Here is an 18,947-nt window from a genome sequence, read left to right as displayed (position 1 = left end):
TCATCGTTTAAATGAATAAAATGAACAAAGTGTCTGGTGACTAATGTTGTTTCCACTAATTGGGTTGTAAGAATGCCACAGACGTCAAATGTCCCAACCAAAAACACAATATCTATATATACATATTAAATATCATGAAACCAAAGACTGACGCTGTTAGAATGAACTAAAATTAAGCGAGTTTCTTTTTTATTAAACAAACTGAATTTTTTAGAGTTTAGAATAAAGCAAAAGAAAAACTACAGGAAGTGATACGGTGAACTTCTAAAGCTAACTTTAATAAAATATCTGCTTATTGGGATTTTGGATATGTGCATGACCGTGCACACGTTTGTATTGTATTGTTATACCACAGTGCCATTCTGAAGCGATGAACTCTCACAGTGTGACAAATACCACACATACATATATAATAATGAAAAAAGTGCACAAAAGAACATTTTTTAAGGATAAAATCAAATCAGGAGCAAACCGAACTGCAAACCTGACCTTCATCAAAATCAGAACACAAACACAGGCGCACACGGACCCTGCCAAAGGCCCTGACTTACAACCTGACTTACAACCAGCTGCAATGCAGGATCCCGACACAGACGCACGTTTTTAGTATAACTGAAATAAACAGGATGGATCACATCTATTTGTTACCCGCTGATTATCCCTCTGCACACTTACACGTACTTTACCTTTGCACACACGCAGCCACGCCGAGCCCGTTTCCAATAAATGCATTTCAAAGATTACAACACACGTGCACCGTGTCATGTGCTACTGGGGCTCTGCCACTAATTAATAATTTGTCTTTACTGGGCAGATGCAACCTCTCGAGCTGCTACAAGCGGGTCTGGCAGTCATCTGTCATTTGCTCTTCCTGTGTGCTCCTTCAGTCTGTCTGACATCTCTAAGCAAACACGGCCAATACACAACCAGAGCCTGGAGCTTCTGGGCAGCCAGTGAGAGCAACCCTCTTCTAATGTTTGTGTGACAAAAAAGGCAAGGCAAATCCTCGCAATGGAATCAGATAATCACCAACTTGTGAAGAGCCTGCCCCAATCCACATCCACCCCCTGCCTCCCCCCACACACACTCCCTTTCTCATACAGCCCCTGGATTAAACTGTCTGTTTGGCTAATAATTTTAATCTGCTGGAGTGGACCTAGAATGGGTTACAGGGGTCCGAATAAACATCTAATCCCCTAGCGTCCCCTCCTCCCTCGAGGCCCTGCACTCCTTCTCCATGGACCCCCCACCCACTCACTCCCTTGCTTGTTATAGACTCAAGGTGAACATGCTGCTTGGTTTTAGACCCTTTTGCTGGATAAAAAAGGTTCTGCAGCCATCCAGACAGAAGTTAAGCCCATCGTGTGACAAACTGCTGCCAGACTGGGCCCAGGCTGACATTGTCCAGTGGAATGTACACATCAGAGTGTGTATGTGTGTGTGTGTGTGTGTGTGTGTGTGTGCAGACAAGGGTGCTAAGGAGGAGAGGGCACTTCAGGTTCACAGGGTCAAGTAATGTCTGTCTGAGGCACATATGTAGCTGCATAGGACACACCGTGGGAGGACAGTATTCCAATTTAAGAGAAATTAGTGTCCAGATAAAGACAGCAACGGTCATTTGTTCAACTTAACCAAAAAAGCTCTTCAGCACTTCAAATACGACAAGCTTGCTACAAATAAAACCCTTCTTCTCCACAGTGTTCTTCTTTTCAAAATCAAGTAAAAGCAAAAATATAAGCACATAAAACAAAGATCACGTGATTGTCTTGTCACTTAAATACACAGCAAGAAACGGATTTTAAAGAAATCCTCCTTCTGGCCACATCAAACATAACTGCGGTGAAATTACACGGATGGCCCTCAAGTCTTAATTGTTGCTGTTTGAAGTATGGCCACTTAGATATCCTGTTTAGGATGGGGCTGTATTGTCGCACCTTTGTTCTGATAAGGGTCCCTGCCCCCATCGACAAAGTGCGAAAGACGGGGAGGACCCGCAACAATATAAGGGACCAGAGGAGTGTCAGAGGGACACACTCTGTCTCTCCTGCGCTACTGTGCTGCCGTCTGTCACACTGAAGTTTCCTTCTCTCTCTCTTTCGTCATGGATTTCCTTCGGGCTTGTGTCCTTTTCGCCGCTCTCTTCGGTCTCGTTAAGGCTTTTACGCATCAGGATATGAAGGACGCACTGCTACAGAAGCTTGGGATGGATGAAGTTCCTAGAATCCATAAAAGGGATGTGGAAAATCTCGTGATTCCGGCGCATATAAGAAATAAGTACACGAGCATGCTGAAGATGCACCACAGCAGGAGGCGCAGATCGTTGCCTAGTCTTGCGGGCATCCTGAAAGGAATCCCCGGCAATGCAGGTAGGCACTTTTAAATGTTTAACAAATGGAGCATGCAGATTCAAAAAAAGAAAAGAAAACGATTTTGCTGTAGAGTATTTTACGTGCATAATAGCTGTAACACCCGGTGCACTTTTACGCACCAGTGTATATTCATGAAAAACGTCATTTTAACCTTCGCAAGAGGCGAAATTGACTAAAAAGCTGGAAATGGTTTGTGTCTTAGATATTTCCGGGGAGTACGTCTACTCTGACACCAGTCGGCAACACGTGATGTTCGACATGGAGGCGAGGATCCCGGATAATAGTGAGGTGACCATGGCCGAGCTGAAGCTCTACCAGCGGGCTTCCCACCACAAACGATTCACGGTGGAGAGGAAGAGCCACCGGCCCGTCAGCAACGCCAGGGTCAGCATCTACTGGGTGGAGGTGCTGCCCAACGGATCCAACCGGACGTCGCTGGTAGATTCGCGGTAAGGGATCCGTTAAATTAGCCCCCCCCCCCCATCAACTTGCTATCTTAATTAAAAGACAGCGGTATTCTTCTCCGCTAGTTATCAGTTGGAGCTCACTTTAATGAATTGCCCCCATCGCGTTTACAGGTTGATCCCCATTCACGAGACAGGCTGGAAGAGCTTTGATGTCACCCAGGCGGTGCACTATTGGTCCAAGACACAGCAGAAGACACCTATGCACCTGGAGGTGTGGATCGAGGGCGAGAGACCTGGCAGTTATGCGGCAGAGATGGCCAAGAGTGTCCGCTTTACCACCCAGGAGCAGACGGACAACACCTTGGGAAAGCCCGAGCTCGTCCTCTACACACTCAACCTCGAAGAGTACGGGTAAGGGCGCGAAATACAGGATATTGTGTCAGTGTGACAATTAACCCTGTGCTGTTTTTACCTGTCAGCATTTGCATTCGTTAATAGAAGTGTTGCGTGGTGGCAAAGGGGCGGAGGTTTACAGATTCTCGTGCTTCAGAGAAATCTAGCAGCAAATTACAGACTGGCACTGAAGAGCACCATATGCTCTCTATCACGAATGATCCAAAGTCATTTGAAGTAATATAACCGAAAACACAAACCAGTCTATAAATTGACCACTGCATAGCAAGCACGGGCGTAGCTAAGAAATTTGGGGCCTTTGACAGCTTTTGGAGCACCTGACCCCCCCCCGCAAAACAAATCAATTAAATCGCATTACTGCTAATGCTAGCAGCTGTCAGCTAACTTTCCTTGTTTTTCGTCCTCAGCTCTCGCGGTGACTGCGACAACCAAAACAAAGACACCTGCTGCAGAGAGGAGTACTTCATCAACTTCCGCGCACTGACATGGACACAGTACTGGATCATTGAGCCGGCTGGGTACCAGGCTTTCAGGTGCGCCGGTGGCTGCAAGCAGCCCAAGCGCAACTTCGGGTACGGCGAGCGGCGGTGCACGGTGTCCGAGAGTGCGCCTTTACCCATCATGTACCTGGTGAAGAAAGGGGACTACACCGAGATAGAGGTGGCTGAATTTCCCAATATGATCGTAGAAAGGTGCGCGTGCACTTTGGACAACATCTCGATAGTATGAAGTCACGGGAAAGGCTCGTAAGAATCCAGACTGGGGGCGGGGATGTGTTCTGAGTACACGCGTGGTGTTGTTTTCAATGAAGTGTTGATATATTTAATGCACACCTGATACTTTATATTTAAAAGGACCTTTACCCGGAGTTTCAGTACTCCTGCCTAAACTCCATCTACAAGCACTTTGATATATTTTGTACATTTTGATAGTTTTTTCCTTTTTTTATACTTGAATTTGTGTGAGCTGCGTTGAGTCATTCAAATTCTGTTTGATGTGTTATATTTTCCACCTGTAAATAATATGAATGAGTTTATGTTTAGAAAATTAAAATATTTTGTCTCACTTAAAGCTCCTGGTCGCTCCTCCTCCTCCCTGCTGTCGGGCACGTCTCTCTGGCTCCATTCACATTCATGATCACATTCAAATGTAGTTACATACAGCTGCCTGTGTCTTTCGCCTTGTTGTTTGCACTTATAGGAAGTTGTAATGCGGAGCAAATCATTTGGCTAATGACTTATAACACCTGTTACACTGAGGCCACGCTGTCATGTAGGTCAAACGAGCTTTATTTGCAGTGGGAAGGAGCTACGTGGGTGCTTACAGAGAAACATGAAGTCTATTCACATGAAGCTCGTGCGTTTACAGCAGGCTTAGAGGGCCAAACATTACTAATCAGAGCCAATAGCTAATGCACTGTTTGCTGCCTGACTGGGAGGTCTTGTCATTCGCTAATATGCTGCTGATGTGGGTAAACATGCTGCAAAGACAAGCAGCTGGCTGTCTGAGTGAATATCTATCACGCACCTCAGCAGGAAAAGAAAAGGAAACACGGGTGGTACAGGAAAGACCACACATGCTTCACATGTGCATATAAACATGTTTAATAGTACTTATGCAGTATCGGCCTCACCTCTGAGATGCTTCTGTTGTTCATTCAGTCTTTTTCTTGGCCGGATTACTCGGTCAGCAGTTATCGGGACCTTTGGTGGTGCTTCATGATGTGGTCCTTCACCAATGGTGCCATTCTGCTGGAATTAAATGTCACTTTAAATGATGACATAACCACAAAAGTCCTTCCCAGTAGATACGGGGGTAACAATTCAACCTTTTACAGAAAAAAAAGATTCTGCAAGTAATTTTATATAGTGAAGTTTACAGGAAAGGAGACACGATCACTGTCAGTCATTTTAAGTGATTGTGAGCAGTGGTGGCTCAACCTTGCCTTTCACATTCACAGACACGTGGATGGTGCATGTTTTCCTTTCATGTCATTAGCGCTGTGCGAAAAGTCAAAATCGGCCACACAACAATACATTACAGTGAAAGAAGAAAAAGTGGAAGAAACTGTCTTGTTCTTAAGACAACATCAGGATGAAGTCATGATGGATGCAGCGTCTCACATGCTGGTGAGTCTGGGGGAGATGGTTTTCTTGCTGGAGGTTTGCAGTTTCTGGCTGCTCGTGTTTTGCAGCTCGGGACAGATGTCAGATGTTGCCTGCTTGTAATCACTAAGAAGCCGGGAAGACTTTGTCAGCACAAAGGTACATCCTACACTAAAACAGGAGCTTTTGGCCAGCACGGGTAAACTTTACGATTGGTGTAACCCGGGGGTGGGGAACTCCAGGCCTCGAGGGTCCCGGTGTCCCGCAGGTTTTAGATGTGTCAGCTGATTTAAACGGCTAAATGAGCTCCTCAACATGTCTTGAAGTTCTCCAGAGACCTGATAATGACCTAATCATTTGATTCAAGTATATTTAAACAAATATAAGACTGACGTGTGACAGCATGTCTGTTTCGTCTGAGCTAAATGGTAAGATCTGCAACTGAGCCTCAGGACGAGCTGCAACGCTGGAGCAAATCACACAAAGCTTTTGTGGAGGAGCACAACACTCCTTGATGTCTGCACTGCAAGGTACAAGTACCACATGATGTCACGGAGGTGGTATCTGTACCTGTTCTGGCAAAGCATCGTGCTCGGTGTTGTTAATGCACATGCTGATCTTACATGATTTTCATTTCTCTTGTTTTAAAACAATATTTTCATTTTTCCCATTTATATTAATCTGATGTTCAGATTTCTGCACTAAGTTGTTGAAAGTACTTCCAATATGAAGCAGGATTTTTGTTTACATTTTCAGCATGCATATTTGTTCAATGCAAAAAACAAACAAACAGTTTTGTTGTTAAATAAAACCAGCAAAAGTTATGATCATCATACATGTTTGTAAATTTGGTGTCAATAAGAAAAAAACTGTCTAGAAAATTCATTTCCAAATAAGGAATACGTTTACTGTGTATGCCCGATGTGGCATACGCTCCAGCGTTTTAGAACAGCCCGATTTGTCCAGTAATTTATTGCAGTTGAAGTCATTCGGTCCAGTGAACAGCTTGAACTGGTACAAAGGTAAGTGGTGAAACACCACAGGTTTAAAACAAATGATCCCAAAACTGAAACACAATGTCCGTTTCAGAACGATACAAAAAGACCTTTTTCAGGGAACAACATGGGTTAACTGTTTGAAGCTGCAGTAAAGGAGGTTGATACGGCCTTGAAAGCTGCTGCTCCAACTTTCCTGGATCACTTCAGCCCCTCTGCCTGTAGTGTTGGAGCACACTGTGGTACCAGACCCTGGACAGCATCAGCTGAGCAGTATTGTACTGCAGAAAGTGTTGGCACAGAAATGGTGAGAAAAAGGGAATTAACCGTGGAAGAGACACAGACCGCCACAGAAAAGTAGGAACGTCACAGTGTGAGTCCAGTTTCCTTCAGCATCAAAGTCACTCAGAAACAAAGTGTGACAGGAAGATGTCTGCAGAGCCAAAGACACGCCTGAGTCAGAGGACAGCAGCCGGTGTGATGGGCGGCTCACTGCACAGCAGCTTCAGGCACAGAGTGAGTCTCAGTTTCAGGTGTGAGGAGAGGACGAGCTGCAGCAAGAAAGCCAAGATGGCTTTCACTATTACTGTAAACCTGTCAGCTGTTACTTATGGTGCATAAGATTCATAACACATTTCCTGCAACAGTATTAGCTAGACTCTGGTCTGTTTCAGGCACTTTTTGGGAAATGTGTTAAAAGTTGTCTTTGCTGCAGAATAAGTAGTTTGTGCAGTCATTGCATGTGTTCACAAAGTGAATGTTGTTAGCTTGATGGTTGTTTCCAGTTTTTCACTTTGAGAATCCTGCTTTGCTAAAGCTCTTATTACAAACACCTACAAGCTGAACAAAACTGTTTTTGCAGTTTTGTGCAAGATGGTCTGCACAAAACTGCCAGTCAAGGATGTCATTTCTAGCAGGACAGTGGGTGCAAACATAAAGCCAAAGGTAACCACTAAATGACTTATGTTAGATTATATATATATATTCTTAGGGTCAGTCCAGGCAGTGCACAGGTTGGTCAGTCTGGTCTTGCTTGGTCTACCAGTAGCTGGTGTTTTGCGCCTCTGGTATTCTTGCCCATCCCTTTCTGTGCCTCACTCATGTATTGATCCATGTGCCTGTTCATCTTAGCCGCTACGATGCCTGACAGGAGCTTCCACGTGTTGCTGAGGCAGGTTATTGGTCGGTAGTTGGATGGGACCGGTCCCTTCTTGGGGTCCTTGGGGATCAGGACCGTCCGACCTTCGGTTAGCCATTCCGGGTGTCTCTCGTTAACTAGCAGCTGGTTCATTTGTGCTGCCAGACGCTCGTGGAGTGCAGTCAGCTTCTTCAGCCAGTAGGCGTGAACCATGTTGGGCCCTGGTGCTGTCCATCTCTTCATACTGGAGACCCTTTCTTGGATATCTGCCACTGTGATGGTTACTGACCCTGTTCAGGGAGGTCGCTGTGGTCTGCCCTCAGATCCTCTAGCCACTGAGCATTGCCGTTATGGGTTGCATCCTTCTCCCATATGCTCTTCCAGTATTGCTCCGTCTCCAGCCTTGGTGGTGCTGTTCTCTTATTGTTCCCTTGCCACTGAGAGTACACCTTTGCTGGTTCTGTGGAGAACAGCTGGTTTATTCTCCTGCCTTTGATCTCTCTGGTGTACCTCTTCAAGCGGCTGGCCAAGGCTGTGAGTCGTTGCAGAGCCTTCATCAGGAACTCAATGGGGATGTGGCGCACAACAATGGGCCACATTCAAGCCCATAGCACCAGTCACCATCAAGTGCGGGATCTACCGAGGAGATGCTCTGTGCCCACTGCTGCTCTGCACAGGCCTGAACCCCTCAGTGAGGTCAGTGACCAGACTGGCTACAGATACAGACTACAGAACGGAGCAGCTGTCAGCCACCTCCTGTACATGGATGACATCAAGCTGTATGCCAAGACTGAACGAGACATCGATTCACTGATCCACACCACCAGGATATACAGCGATGACATCGGGATGTCGTTCGGACTGGAGAAGTGTAGTCACTAGAAAAGCTGCAACCACTAAGTACCTGCAGAGGGTCAGGCAAGTCCTGAGGAGTCAGCTGAATGGGAAGAACAAGATCCATCAACACCTACGCCCTGGCCGTGATCAGGTACCCTGCTGGGATAATAAGCTGGCCAAAGGAGGCGATAGAAGCTCCTGACCATGCACGGAGGGTTTCACCCCAAGTCCAGCACACTGAGGCTGTACGCTAAGTGAAGGAAGGAGGCCGGGGACTGGTGAGTGTGAGCACCACGATCCAGGATGAGACAACGAACATTCACGAATACATCACGAAGATGGCCCCAACTGACCGAGTGCTCAGTGAATACCTGACAGACAAATGGTGGTGGCTAACCAACCGGACATAGTGGTGGTAGACAAGCAGAAGAAGACGGCCGTAGTGATCGATGTAGCGGTTCCCAGTGACAGCAACATCAGGAAGAAGGAACACGAGAAGCTGGAGAAATACCAAGCGCTCAGAGAAGAGCTCGAGAGGATGTGGAGGGTGAAGTAAGTCAGGTTTATTAAGTGCTTTTCGTAGACAGGCAGTCACAAAGCGCTGCACACAAAGGTTAAAAGAAAGAAAACATTAAGTAATAAAATAGAGAATATAAAGTGTTGATTAACAGAAGGCCTGTTTAAACAAAGTTTCCACAGAGTCAACCAAACGTGAACCACAGCCTTGGTGCCACAGACTGAAAGGCTCCGCCTCTTTTCGTCTTCAGTCGTGTACGGGGAAAAACCAACAAACTCTGAGCGGAGACAACGAGCAGCAGTGAATTTTAAAAGAAGCTTGGATAAATAATCTGGGGCCATTGAGTGCTCTGTATGTTAGAACAAGAATTTTAAAGCAAATTCTAAAATCTGTTGGGAGCCGATGTAAAGAATATAAAATGGGAGTGATGCGAGCTCGCTTGCTAGAACGTGTTAGTAGCCTGGCCGCTGCATTTTGTACAGCTTGGAGGCGAGAAAGACATGATTTGTCCAGGCTGGTAAACAAGGCATTACAATAATCTGAGGTACGGTGGTCCCAGTGGCTCCAGCAGATCCCGGGAACATCGGAGATCTCTGTGCAGAAGAGCGCAGTCCTGGGAACAGCTGGGATGCTGCAGGACCCTCAGGCCTCTGGCAGAGGACCCGAGCTTGAAGGAGAGACCGGCCGCAGGCGCGAGCGGGGATTTTCTTTCTGTTATCTCTAAAGAAAAGCAGGGAAACATTTTACAGGAACTGTAACAAAACACACGGTCACTGCATACCAGCTTCTTTAACTTTAATAGAGACAAAAAAAAATACAATCCCAATTTTTCAAACACAAATATTAAAAACTGTCAGATAGAAAAGACAACAAATCTGAAAAAGCTCAGAGCTTTTGCACTGTTGGTTTAATAAAAGACCTGATATACAACCTGCAACACAAAGCGATAAAAATATAGTGTCTGTTGTATTATAGATTATACTGTAAACCCAAAGCTTGCATTCTGCTCGATTTTAATATCCAGTATAATAAAAGGTCAAACTCTCCAGACATTTAAATAGTTCATCACACAGCAGTACGTGGCAAACTAATACTTTCTTTATCACAACACATTTATTAATTCATGAACATTCGTGCATGGCTGGATTAGTGATGCATTTAGTATTTACATGTTTATTAAATAAGACGGGCAAACCAAAACAAATCTAAAGAAACTGTTGGATTGATCAGATCTATTGTAACGTTAAAAAGTCAATCTAGTGTCAAACATGATCCGGGTACCAGGTCGACGTGGAGACAGTATATGTGGAGCTGCCGTTATTGCTGGGCCACACAGTCACCAACACCAGAGCATTTAAAAAACAAACAAACAAAACACGGCGCCGTCAGAGTTGAAAGGTCGGTTCGGGCGGTCAGCCATCAAACTGTGCAGCCCTTTCTGGGTTTGCTGGTGAAAATGAGCAATCCGGCCTCCTTTTAAAAACCACTTTCTGTGCTAAACTGGCACCATCAAAACTGAGAGAGCGAGGTTTACACGAATCACCAGTACGAGGAAGAAAAGGGAAGTCGTTACCGTGGAGACGTTTATAACTGGTCAGTGCTCGGCGTTTCTCAGAAGTCTACTGCACTAAAAGGAACCGTTAATCAAGACAATCTAGGAAACAAACGATCTCCTGAGAACGTCAGTGCTCTAACTTTAATGTTTTAATAAAGACCTTAAAAAGCATAATGTATGACCAACATGGCTTCCTTCTGTCCTTAAAGATGGCTTGGCCAAAACACGTTTTCAAATTAAAAGTACTGAACAGCTGAAGGACCGGAAACAACATATCAAAGACAAGACACTTGAGGTTATTTATTAACTAATGAGGTGTTTAGCAGGGCTGATAGCAAACCAGGCCACGGCCCGTTCAAAGGTCATTTACACACCTTTGAACCAAGTCAAAAATCACAAGCCGAGAAGAATGTAAAAAAGCCAACGATGTGTTTATTGTAGCTCTGTGGAGTTTATGTTACAGGATTGATCGTGGGAACAAAAAGAAAAGCTGTAATTTCACTGCTTCAGTCTGGCTGTTTGACTCTACAGACAGGTACAGGCCAACCAGCTACCAACGCTTCCTGTAAAGAAGCCAAAGTTCCAATCAAATCATCACGTTCCTTAAACCTTTATGCAAACTACGCATAAAAAAAATATTTACAATTTGTAATACAAAAAGAAAAACAAAACAAAAACCACAGCACAGATAAAATGCACAACCCTGAAAAAAGAAAATCTCTTCAAAGCCTGCTGGGCCGACTAATCGTTTCTGGTTCCTGAAATTACAAACATGTTTTAAAAGCATTTAAAAAGGTGGAGGAGGGTAAAATATACAACAACAACAAAAGATGGCTGAATGAGGATGAACCCACACTGTGTACATCTGTGTGACGATACAGAGCTTCAGTTACAGTCGTGCTGCCTGCTCTCCTCCGATGGAATGTCGTCGCTCCGTTTAGCTTTAGTCTCGTTATCAGTCGTGAGTTTTACGATCATTAGTAAAAGTGGGTTCTAAAGGAAAGTAAGCAAACGTTGGAGTGGATGATGTTCCGTGGCTAGCGGTGGATCCCAGTGTCGCCCACCAGTCCATTAGAACAAATGTCTCAGTAATATCCAGGCTGGTACTGCTGGCTCCACGGCTTCTGGTTCCAGAACTGCACAGAACAGAACATTAACACTTTGATCCCCTGATTTATGTGTAACAACTACAAACGGCAGATGCACAAACACTGACCCCTTGCTGCCAGCTCTGGTTGAAGGCCTGGGCTTTATCCATGCCGTTCCTGTTGCCTCCATAGTTGCTGTTCTTGTTGCCAAAGTTGCCACGGCCCCCCCCTCTCTGCTGAAACTGTGCAGGAAAAACAAAGAAAAAAAAAAAAGTTGATTATGCATCAACGGACGTCAGAGGAGCAATAATTTGATCAGGAGTCATTTTGAAACCAACCTGATGGGGGTGACCCCTGTTTCCACCACGACCCATGCTAGCTCCGCCTCCTCTGCTCATGTTCCCTCTGTTCACTGGACCGCCTCTGCTCATGGGTCCTCCTCTGTGTCCCATGTTGCCCCTCATCGGGCCGCCCCTGGGGGATCCACCCAGGCTAGGAATGGGGCCGCCACCACGGTTAAAGTTTCCACGATTGGGGAATCCTCCTCTGAAGGCTGGGGGCGGCAGAAAGCCGCGAGGAGGACGGTTGAACCCCCCGCGAGGCCCGGGAGCTGCAGACAGACCAGGGTAAAGGTAAGCTTGAGCATCAACTGTGCCGTTAAGGAGCATTCATTTCCCACCCATCAATCCCACCTCCTCTGAAGTTGCCTCTGTTCTGGAAGCCTCCACGGCTGCCACCTCTCTGCCCAGGTCCGCCACCACGGGCAAACTGGTTTTTGCCACCGCGTCCAGCACCACGCTGTCCACCGCGCTGTTTAGGCGTCGTGCTCCCCTGGTTGGGCTTTTTCTCGGCAGGCAGAGCCGTCTTGCTTTCCTCTTTGTACTGCTCCAGGAGCTTGGCAGCATCATCTTTCTGCAGCTCGGCGTAGATGACCTCATTGAAGCTCTCGCCCTCCTCGGGCAGAGAGAAGAAGCCTGTAATGGAACGGAAACGATTCAATAAGAGAAGCAGCACCCAGGAATAGCTTCTGTCCAAGTGTGTGATGGACTGTAACAGGGTAAAGACAACGGTAATGCTTTTACCTTTCATTTTGAGTAAAGCATGCTCAGGCACTTCCTTGCCATCAGTCTCAACTTTCTTCTGGACTCTTTGCTTGTAGTCTTCATCAGACGGGCAGACGACTACAGCCTTGCGTTGGAAGCCTGCGAACAAACACATCTTCCTCTTCTGGCCCGGAGCAGACAGGTTGGTCTGCAAAGACAAAGAGGCTCATTTGATCAATCTATCATCAAAGACATGGTTGTGACCACACTCAGCAAGAGCCACTTACATGGTCCAGGATGTAGTTCCTCTTCTTGCGAGCAGCAATCTCAATGAATTTTCCCAAGAAGAGCGGTGCACGCTGGGAAATGGCAGTCAACTTTGTGATGTCCTTGGACTGACGCTTCATGCTGCCGATCTGCACGAAAGAAGAAAAGAGCATTTTCCTACCAACAGGGAGAAGCAGCAACTATTTCTGGGACGCTGTAACGTTGGTCTGAGTACTGACCATCATCTTTTCCACAATCGTGTCACTGCCCAGGATGTAGTACTTCCCAGGGTTCTCTTGGATATGCTTATTCACCCACGTGGTCTTCCCTGAGCCCGGCAGACCAACCATGACTATGATCTGGAAAAGAGAGAAAATTGAGATCACTATATGGAGAACTTTGATACCGCAGCGTTGCACTTTTGCATTCATGAATGAAAAACGCTCCTAAACTCTTTTACTCACCTCACAGTCAGCCTTGGTCTGCGGCCCTTTGAGTGCACGGACTCGATCACTGACAGGAATCTGCTGCAGGAAGGTGTAGCCCTGCGGCTGGGGGAAATATGGCGTCTCCAGCTGGCCAAAGTTGAACTCCACAGCGCAGTTGCGGCAGATGACGTGGGGGAAAAGGGCCCGGCCGTTCAGGGAGTCCTTGCCGACTTGGAAAGCGACAGGTGGCTCGCCTCCGTTCTTGGAGTAGGACAGCACCACCTCCTCACCTTCAAAGTCCTGCATGAATAGAGCAACACTCCAGCTTTAGTGTGTAACAAAGACATTTGCCTCAGCAGAAAGGGAAAAAGAGTCAAACTAATACTCTCATGATTCTGTTTAACGCTCTTTGCCTCTTCCATACATTACTGTTCTTCCATCTGCACACAAAGGGGAAAATTAAAAACAAACAACAATCTCATATCTTACAATTAGACAGCAGATGACATCATTCTCCTCGTAGGTCTCTCCAAACTCCTCGGTCACACAGTTGGTGGTTTTCTTGGCTTTTCCGGAGTAGGCATAGGAATGCTCTTCCTCACCTAAACACATGACAAACACTTCTGGATTAATACAGAGTGGAGGTGGTGTGTGAATCATTGGGCTGGCACTAGGCCACGCAGCGCTGCTGTGACGCAGCCAGAGCTGAAGCCATTTTGTACAAAGGTGTCATGAAGCCAACTGGCCACCAGAGGGACCCCTAGAGACACGACCTTCCTGTAAATGGATACACCCAGTACAGTTCGGTTTGTTTGTGTTTCAATACAAAGTTCACCCTCTGATGGGCTGAACTGATGTAAATGTTTAACCCAGCGGTATTCAGCCTGTATGAGTCACAGCAAATAGCTGCTGCCCTAAGATGCTGGCAGCCTTCAGAGGCCAAAACATTACAGCACACCAGTACATCCAGTGATCCTGGGAATGCATTGTGCCATGAGTAAAATGGAAAGTTACAGCGGGCTCCGCCAACACTGAGTCAGTGTGGCGTTTACAGAGTTGCGGCAAACATTGCACTGACCCAGCAGCAGTGTGCCCGTTTCCAGGGACCATCCGACTTGGACGTCATGAATCTCCATGTTCTTGCTGGAAATATGCTTCACTGGAATCTTCTCAGTGATCTGCACACACAGAAAAGCATTACCACTCGTTTCCACTGACCTCACTGAGCCATTCAGAGATTTGTGCAAGATGTGAGCATCGTTACCGTACCTTCATCTCAAAGCAGGCTTTGCCTTTGTTCACACCGTATGTAGCCTTTCCCCCAGACCACAGGTAAGCAAAGCTCTCCATGGTGAGAGACGAGGCGCTGTAGCGGTCCCGCGACACCTTAAAGTGCAGGTCAGAGTTGTCTGAACGGGCAGAAAAAGTACAAATTGAGACACGACTCTTGGACAAGACGGTACACATTTATACATCCTGAGGATGGAGGGACTGGTGAGCTAGATCACCTCTGCTGCCTTCATTAGTAGGGAGCAGAAAAACTAGTCAGGTAAAGTAACACTCGTTTTACTAACCACACTGCTGTTGGTTAACTCAACATCTGGGGAGGAAAAACCCAAAACGTTTTGATGACTACACCAGCACTGACGTACAGGTCGTGCTTCAGGACTGCGAATACTACAACCACCACGGAGAAGACAACGGGCCCATTTATAAGACTTTAGGAAATGAACACCTGGCAACGCCACAACTCAGAGCAACGCGTAAGAAAGCTGAGACGGCTTGTGCCTGCCATGTTATGCACGATTCAGCTATGCTGAAAATGTGACATTGAAGTTAATCAAATATAACATGTCTACATTTGTCCATTAGAACAAGCTCAATTCTGAAGCCGTTTTCCAGGAATGTTTCTAAGCAGTCGTTTACAGAAGGAAGCTGACAAGTCTAAAAACATCCTGTACAAAAGTAGCAAACATACAGCTATCCAGGCAGACTTTTGTGTCATCATTGTCTTCGTCTTCTTCCTCCAACGGGGGAACAGGTGACTTGGACGAGGCACTGAAAACAGATACCAAGAGTCAGTATAAGAAGGTTTGCGTCACTTTAACTGCATGGAAAATATAGATGCCTTGGGTACCACTTGGTGAAGAATATTTTAGGTAGACAGGAGAAGAAACAGACAGAGGGGAAAGCAAATAACTGAGCGAGCCTCCAGACTTTCTGGATGTTGGCTGTATTGTAGGCCTCAGCAGACACTTACCTTGCAGAATCCAGCGAAATCTAAAATGTGAAAGATACACAGAGAGAAGCACGTCCACCTGTTCTAGTATGCAAGGCTATGTGAGAGTCACAGTGATAAACTACAAGCAGACCTCTCCACTGTCAGATAAGTGCGTGTTTGTGCCTCCAGAACTGATATGGGGCAAGTTATATTTAACCTCCCCGTGTTGACTTCTAGATGAAAAGGTCACCACTAACTTTTGACTGTGTTGCTAAGCAGAATACATTGAAAGCATGTTTTAAGAGAAACCAGTGTAGTCAAAACTACAGCAACTTACCAACTCTGTAGTTCAGGAATCTCTAAATATTAAGGATGATGCTTTAGCATCACTTCACCTGCCATCATCCAACTATGGTGCAACTCCTAATCATTTAGGAGAAGGAAACCACTGCGGGGCTCATCACTCCTTTCTTATCTACAGCTCGATGTGTCACAACTGTCCCCAAAGAGCCCAGAATGCCGTACAAACAGCTGCCGTGGGGAGATTTACGGTGCTGGTGGACAACACAGTGCCTGAGGTGGAACTTGTAGTCGTCTACATGGAGCTAAGCTCTGAAGGTTTAACTGGGGGTGAAAAGCGATGGAGCAGCAATACTTCGGTGTGCTAACAGCTCTGCTGCCCTGGCCTAAACATTCATGACGAGGGTTCTCCCAAAATAATAATTTTAAAAAAGTTATTCCATTATATGCCTGTTGATCCTCAGTGCATCGACATCGCAATGAAAACAAAACACTGACCAAGATACACACACACACCCCATGCATGATGTCACCTAGCAGGGGTAGAAAGAACTTTGCAAATGCACACACACCCACACCATGAAAACAGACACACACAGGACATGATACATGAGACAGAAATAGCATTTCGACATCATACAACCAGTGAAATAAAAAACAAAACGAAAAAAGAAAAAAAAGAATAGACCATTGCGAGGCGTAACGATGGACGGTCAATAGCGAGCTTCTCCGTGGACGTTCCAAACAGACGTTGGAGGCTTTCTTTCTTTCTTTCTTTTTTGCTACCCTGCGGCAGTGGACCCCTTCTTCCACAAATCCGAGCTAGTTTCTCCCCACCCATCCACTGAAAATTGCACATCTGCTACGTTGCTCTGGGTTCCCCTTTGAGCAGCCTTGTTTCACCTTGGGGACACAACAGGCTTTCCAAAACAGTACTTGGCATAAGGAACAGGTGTGAGAATTCATAGAGACTTGATAGATGCACTTCTGCTACAGAATGCAGTCGATTAAAGAAACAGTGTGAGTGGGCACTGTAAAAAGGTAAATGGTAAGGTTCTTTAAGTAGTCAGGGATGACCCTCAAAGCATGTGTGTGAAAATAATGTTACAAGTAGTATAATACTTGAAAAAAATGAGGGTTTTCCTCTTGCTAGTTATGTGCATTGGCACTTAAAGCCAATACAATTCAACAAAGCTATAGATGGCGCTTCAGGGATGCTGAAGGCCATTTTCGCTCTGTCCCATCCTTACCAGCTGTATTTGTTCTCTTCAATAAATTCAAAGTAGCCCCTTCCATGTTCCTCCCGGCGTCTCTTAACACCCTTCTTATTCTTCTGATCAGCATTCGTGTCTTTGTCCGCATCCCCTTTGAAAATAGAACAAAGATATAGAATGAGGTGCTCCTTTTTCTGGGAGAGAGAGGTCGGACTGGCAGTGGGGTTCTGGCCCACAAAGCCCGTTCATTAGTTACATTGTGTGTCGACCATTATCATTTGTATTAAGGTTACTTGGAGGCAACACCTCATCGTTACACTTAAAACAAGACAATCATACTGTGGAAACTGTAACAGCTTTGAAAGACCAGGTAGTAATTACAATATAAGCTGGCCCGTATAAACATTGTGAATGGGGCTGGATAAACAAGTCTCTAATAAGTAAAGTGTTACTATCCTGCAGTAAAGGGCTTAAAAGATACTGCTTTTGATACAAATCTATGTCATTAAAAGGAGGGCAAATCTACTGCTGCCAGGGACAAATGCATCATGCAGGGAAACGGGAAAGCCTACTTAGACCTTGATTTACACCCCCCTCCCCGAGACATTGCACTGAATTGCCTAGATTCATAATTTCTATGACCATCCAACACTATCTATAAAAACCACGGAAAAAAAACTACCCACGTCCTACCTAAACAAGCAGTGCGGCGCCCTTCTTTTTCTCAGCACATCTTGGGATTAGCTAATTCAGATGTTCCCGGCAACCTTTAAAGGCAAACGCCACGACCCTAAAACACGATGTCAGTACAATTAAGGCGGAAAGGGTGGCAAGACAGCCCACTGCAGTGGCCATTTCTAACATTGTGTTTTCACGTCGATCCATTCTAAAATGGGATGTGAAAGCAAATGTTCTCCAACGCCCCCAGCTGGAACAACGGGAACCTCTGAATTAGCTAACCGGTTGAACAGCTAGTTGGCGCTGCACAACAGACACAAAGAAACTGACGCTAGCTGGCAAGCTAACACGCTAACCAAACCGAAACTTAAATCCAGACTAAGCTAAATTCGGTAGCAGATTTCTTATTAGAGCCGCTTTAGTAATTTTAGTCGACGTCTCTCAATGTGACGCTAAAGGTCTCTTTAGTAGGCTGGACTGTGGCTACTTAAGGTCACGACACGACTGCTAACCAAGCTGCAGACCGGTGCTAACGCTGGCTAGCTTAGTAGTGAGGTCACGCTATCTCTCTCTCAACATGGACGCTCTGCTGTGCGGTAACGCATTCAAATTTAATAATTTCCTCACCGCTAGCGCTTTCTCAAAAAAACCCGACACATCCAACCAGCCGCATTTACATAAGCGATTCTGTCGACTCACCCTCGGCAGCCTGCTCTCCCGGCTCACCGTCTTCCGTATCTATTTTCTCCATGTCGTCCACGTCTCCCTTGAGCATGGGGTCCATCTCATCGTCCTCGTCTCCTTCCTCTTCTCCCTCGCCCATTTCTTCGTCCACGGCAACGCCATTGCCGTCGCCCCCACTCTCCGGCTCTTCCTCCTCGTTGGCCTCCATGCTTTCTTCAATAGGGCCTTCTCCCTCCCCCTCTCCTTCTTCCTCCTCTGCCATACCTTCTTGGTCGGCGGCCTGCTCGAAACCGTCATCCGCCTCAGCTGCCTGCTCCTGCGGAGAAGCGAGGGCCTCCTCGTCCAGCGCGGCCTGCAGGCGGTCCATCAGCTCGGCCTTCAGCCCCTTGTCCGAAAGATTACGCTTTTTCAGCTCGTCTTTGAGCTCGTTAACTTTAAGCTTTTTGACGTTAATTGTGCTCATGGTGAATGTTTGACGGCGAACGCGCTAAAATAAGACGGGAAATAAATAAATGGACGCCCTTTGTTAACGGATGTAGCTCAAAACTGCGCCAAACGGCACCCGCTGTACAACCAATCCTTTGCAGGCACAGAGCTGCGCGAGCCTGCTGTGTGGGGGAGGAGTCGTCTCCTACCGTAACTGCCCAGAGAGAGGCGCAGCTTAGTTATGCAGCCTGTGGCCATCTG

At 46.2% G+C, this 18,947-nt stretch overlaps 2 protein-coding genes across 2 annotated transcripts; one reads left to right on the top strand and one right to left on the bottom strand.

Moving 5' to 3' along the window:
• The first annotated feature begins 2,024 nt into the window (after nt 1-2,024).
• On the top strand, nt 2,025-4,261 carry lft1 (lefty1). The gene is made up of 4 exons (XM_085382035.1): nt 2,025-2,366; nt 2,572-2,818; nt 2,948-3,187; nt 3,598-4,261. Exons 1-4 carry the CDS (start codon nt 2,102-2,104, stop codon nt 3,917-3,919), a joined length of 1,074 nt encoding a protein of 357 aa, XP_085238161.1. The 5' UTR covers nt 2,025-2,101; the 3' UTR covers nt 3,920-4,261.
• A 5,301-nt stretch (nt 4,262-9,562) lies between these two features.
• hnrnpub (heterogeneous nuclear ribonucleoprotein Ub) lies at nt 9,563-18,872 on the bottom strand. The gene is made up of 14 exons (XM_085383294.1): nt 18,276-18,872; nt 16,935-17,049; nt 15,142-15,221; nt 14,433-14,572; nt 14,242-14,341; nt 13,653-13,765; nt 13,200-13,463; nt 12,975-13,094; nt 12,756-12,884; nt 12,508-12,676; nt 12,118-12,399; nt 11,764-12,035; nt 11,554-11,667; nt 9,563-11,473 (listed from the first exon to the last, which is right to left on the bottom strand). Exons 1-14 carry the CDS (start codon nt 18,721-18,723, stop codon nt 11,423-11,425), a joined length of 2,397 nt encoding a protein of 798 aa, XP_085239420.1. The 5' UTR covers nt 18,724-18,872; the 3' UTR covers nt 9,563-11,422.
• Nucleotides 18,873-18,947: the final 75 nt, after the last annotated feature.

The sequence above is a fragment of the Rhamphochromis longiceps genome, linkage group LG15, assembly GCF_057381845.1.
Source record: "Rhamphochromis longiceps isolate RC_006_pf linkage group LG15, R_longiceps_female_GT1.1, whole genome shotgun sequence".
NCBI classification, from domain to species: Eukaryota; Metazoa; Chordata; class Actinopteri; order Cichliformes; family Cichlidae; genus Rhamphochromis; species Rhamphochromis longiceps.
Note: the sequence above shows the minus strand (reverse complement) of the source record. Positions and strands in the feature narration are given on the sequence as shown.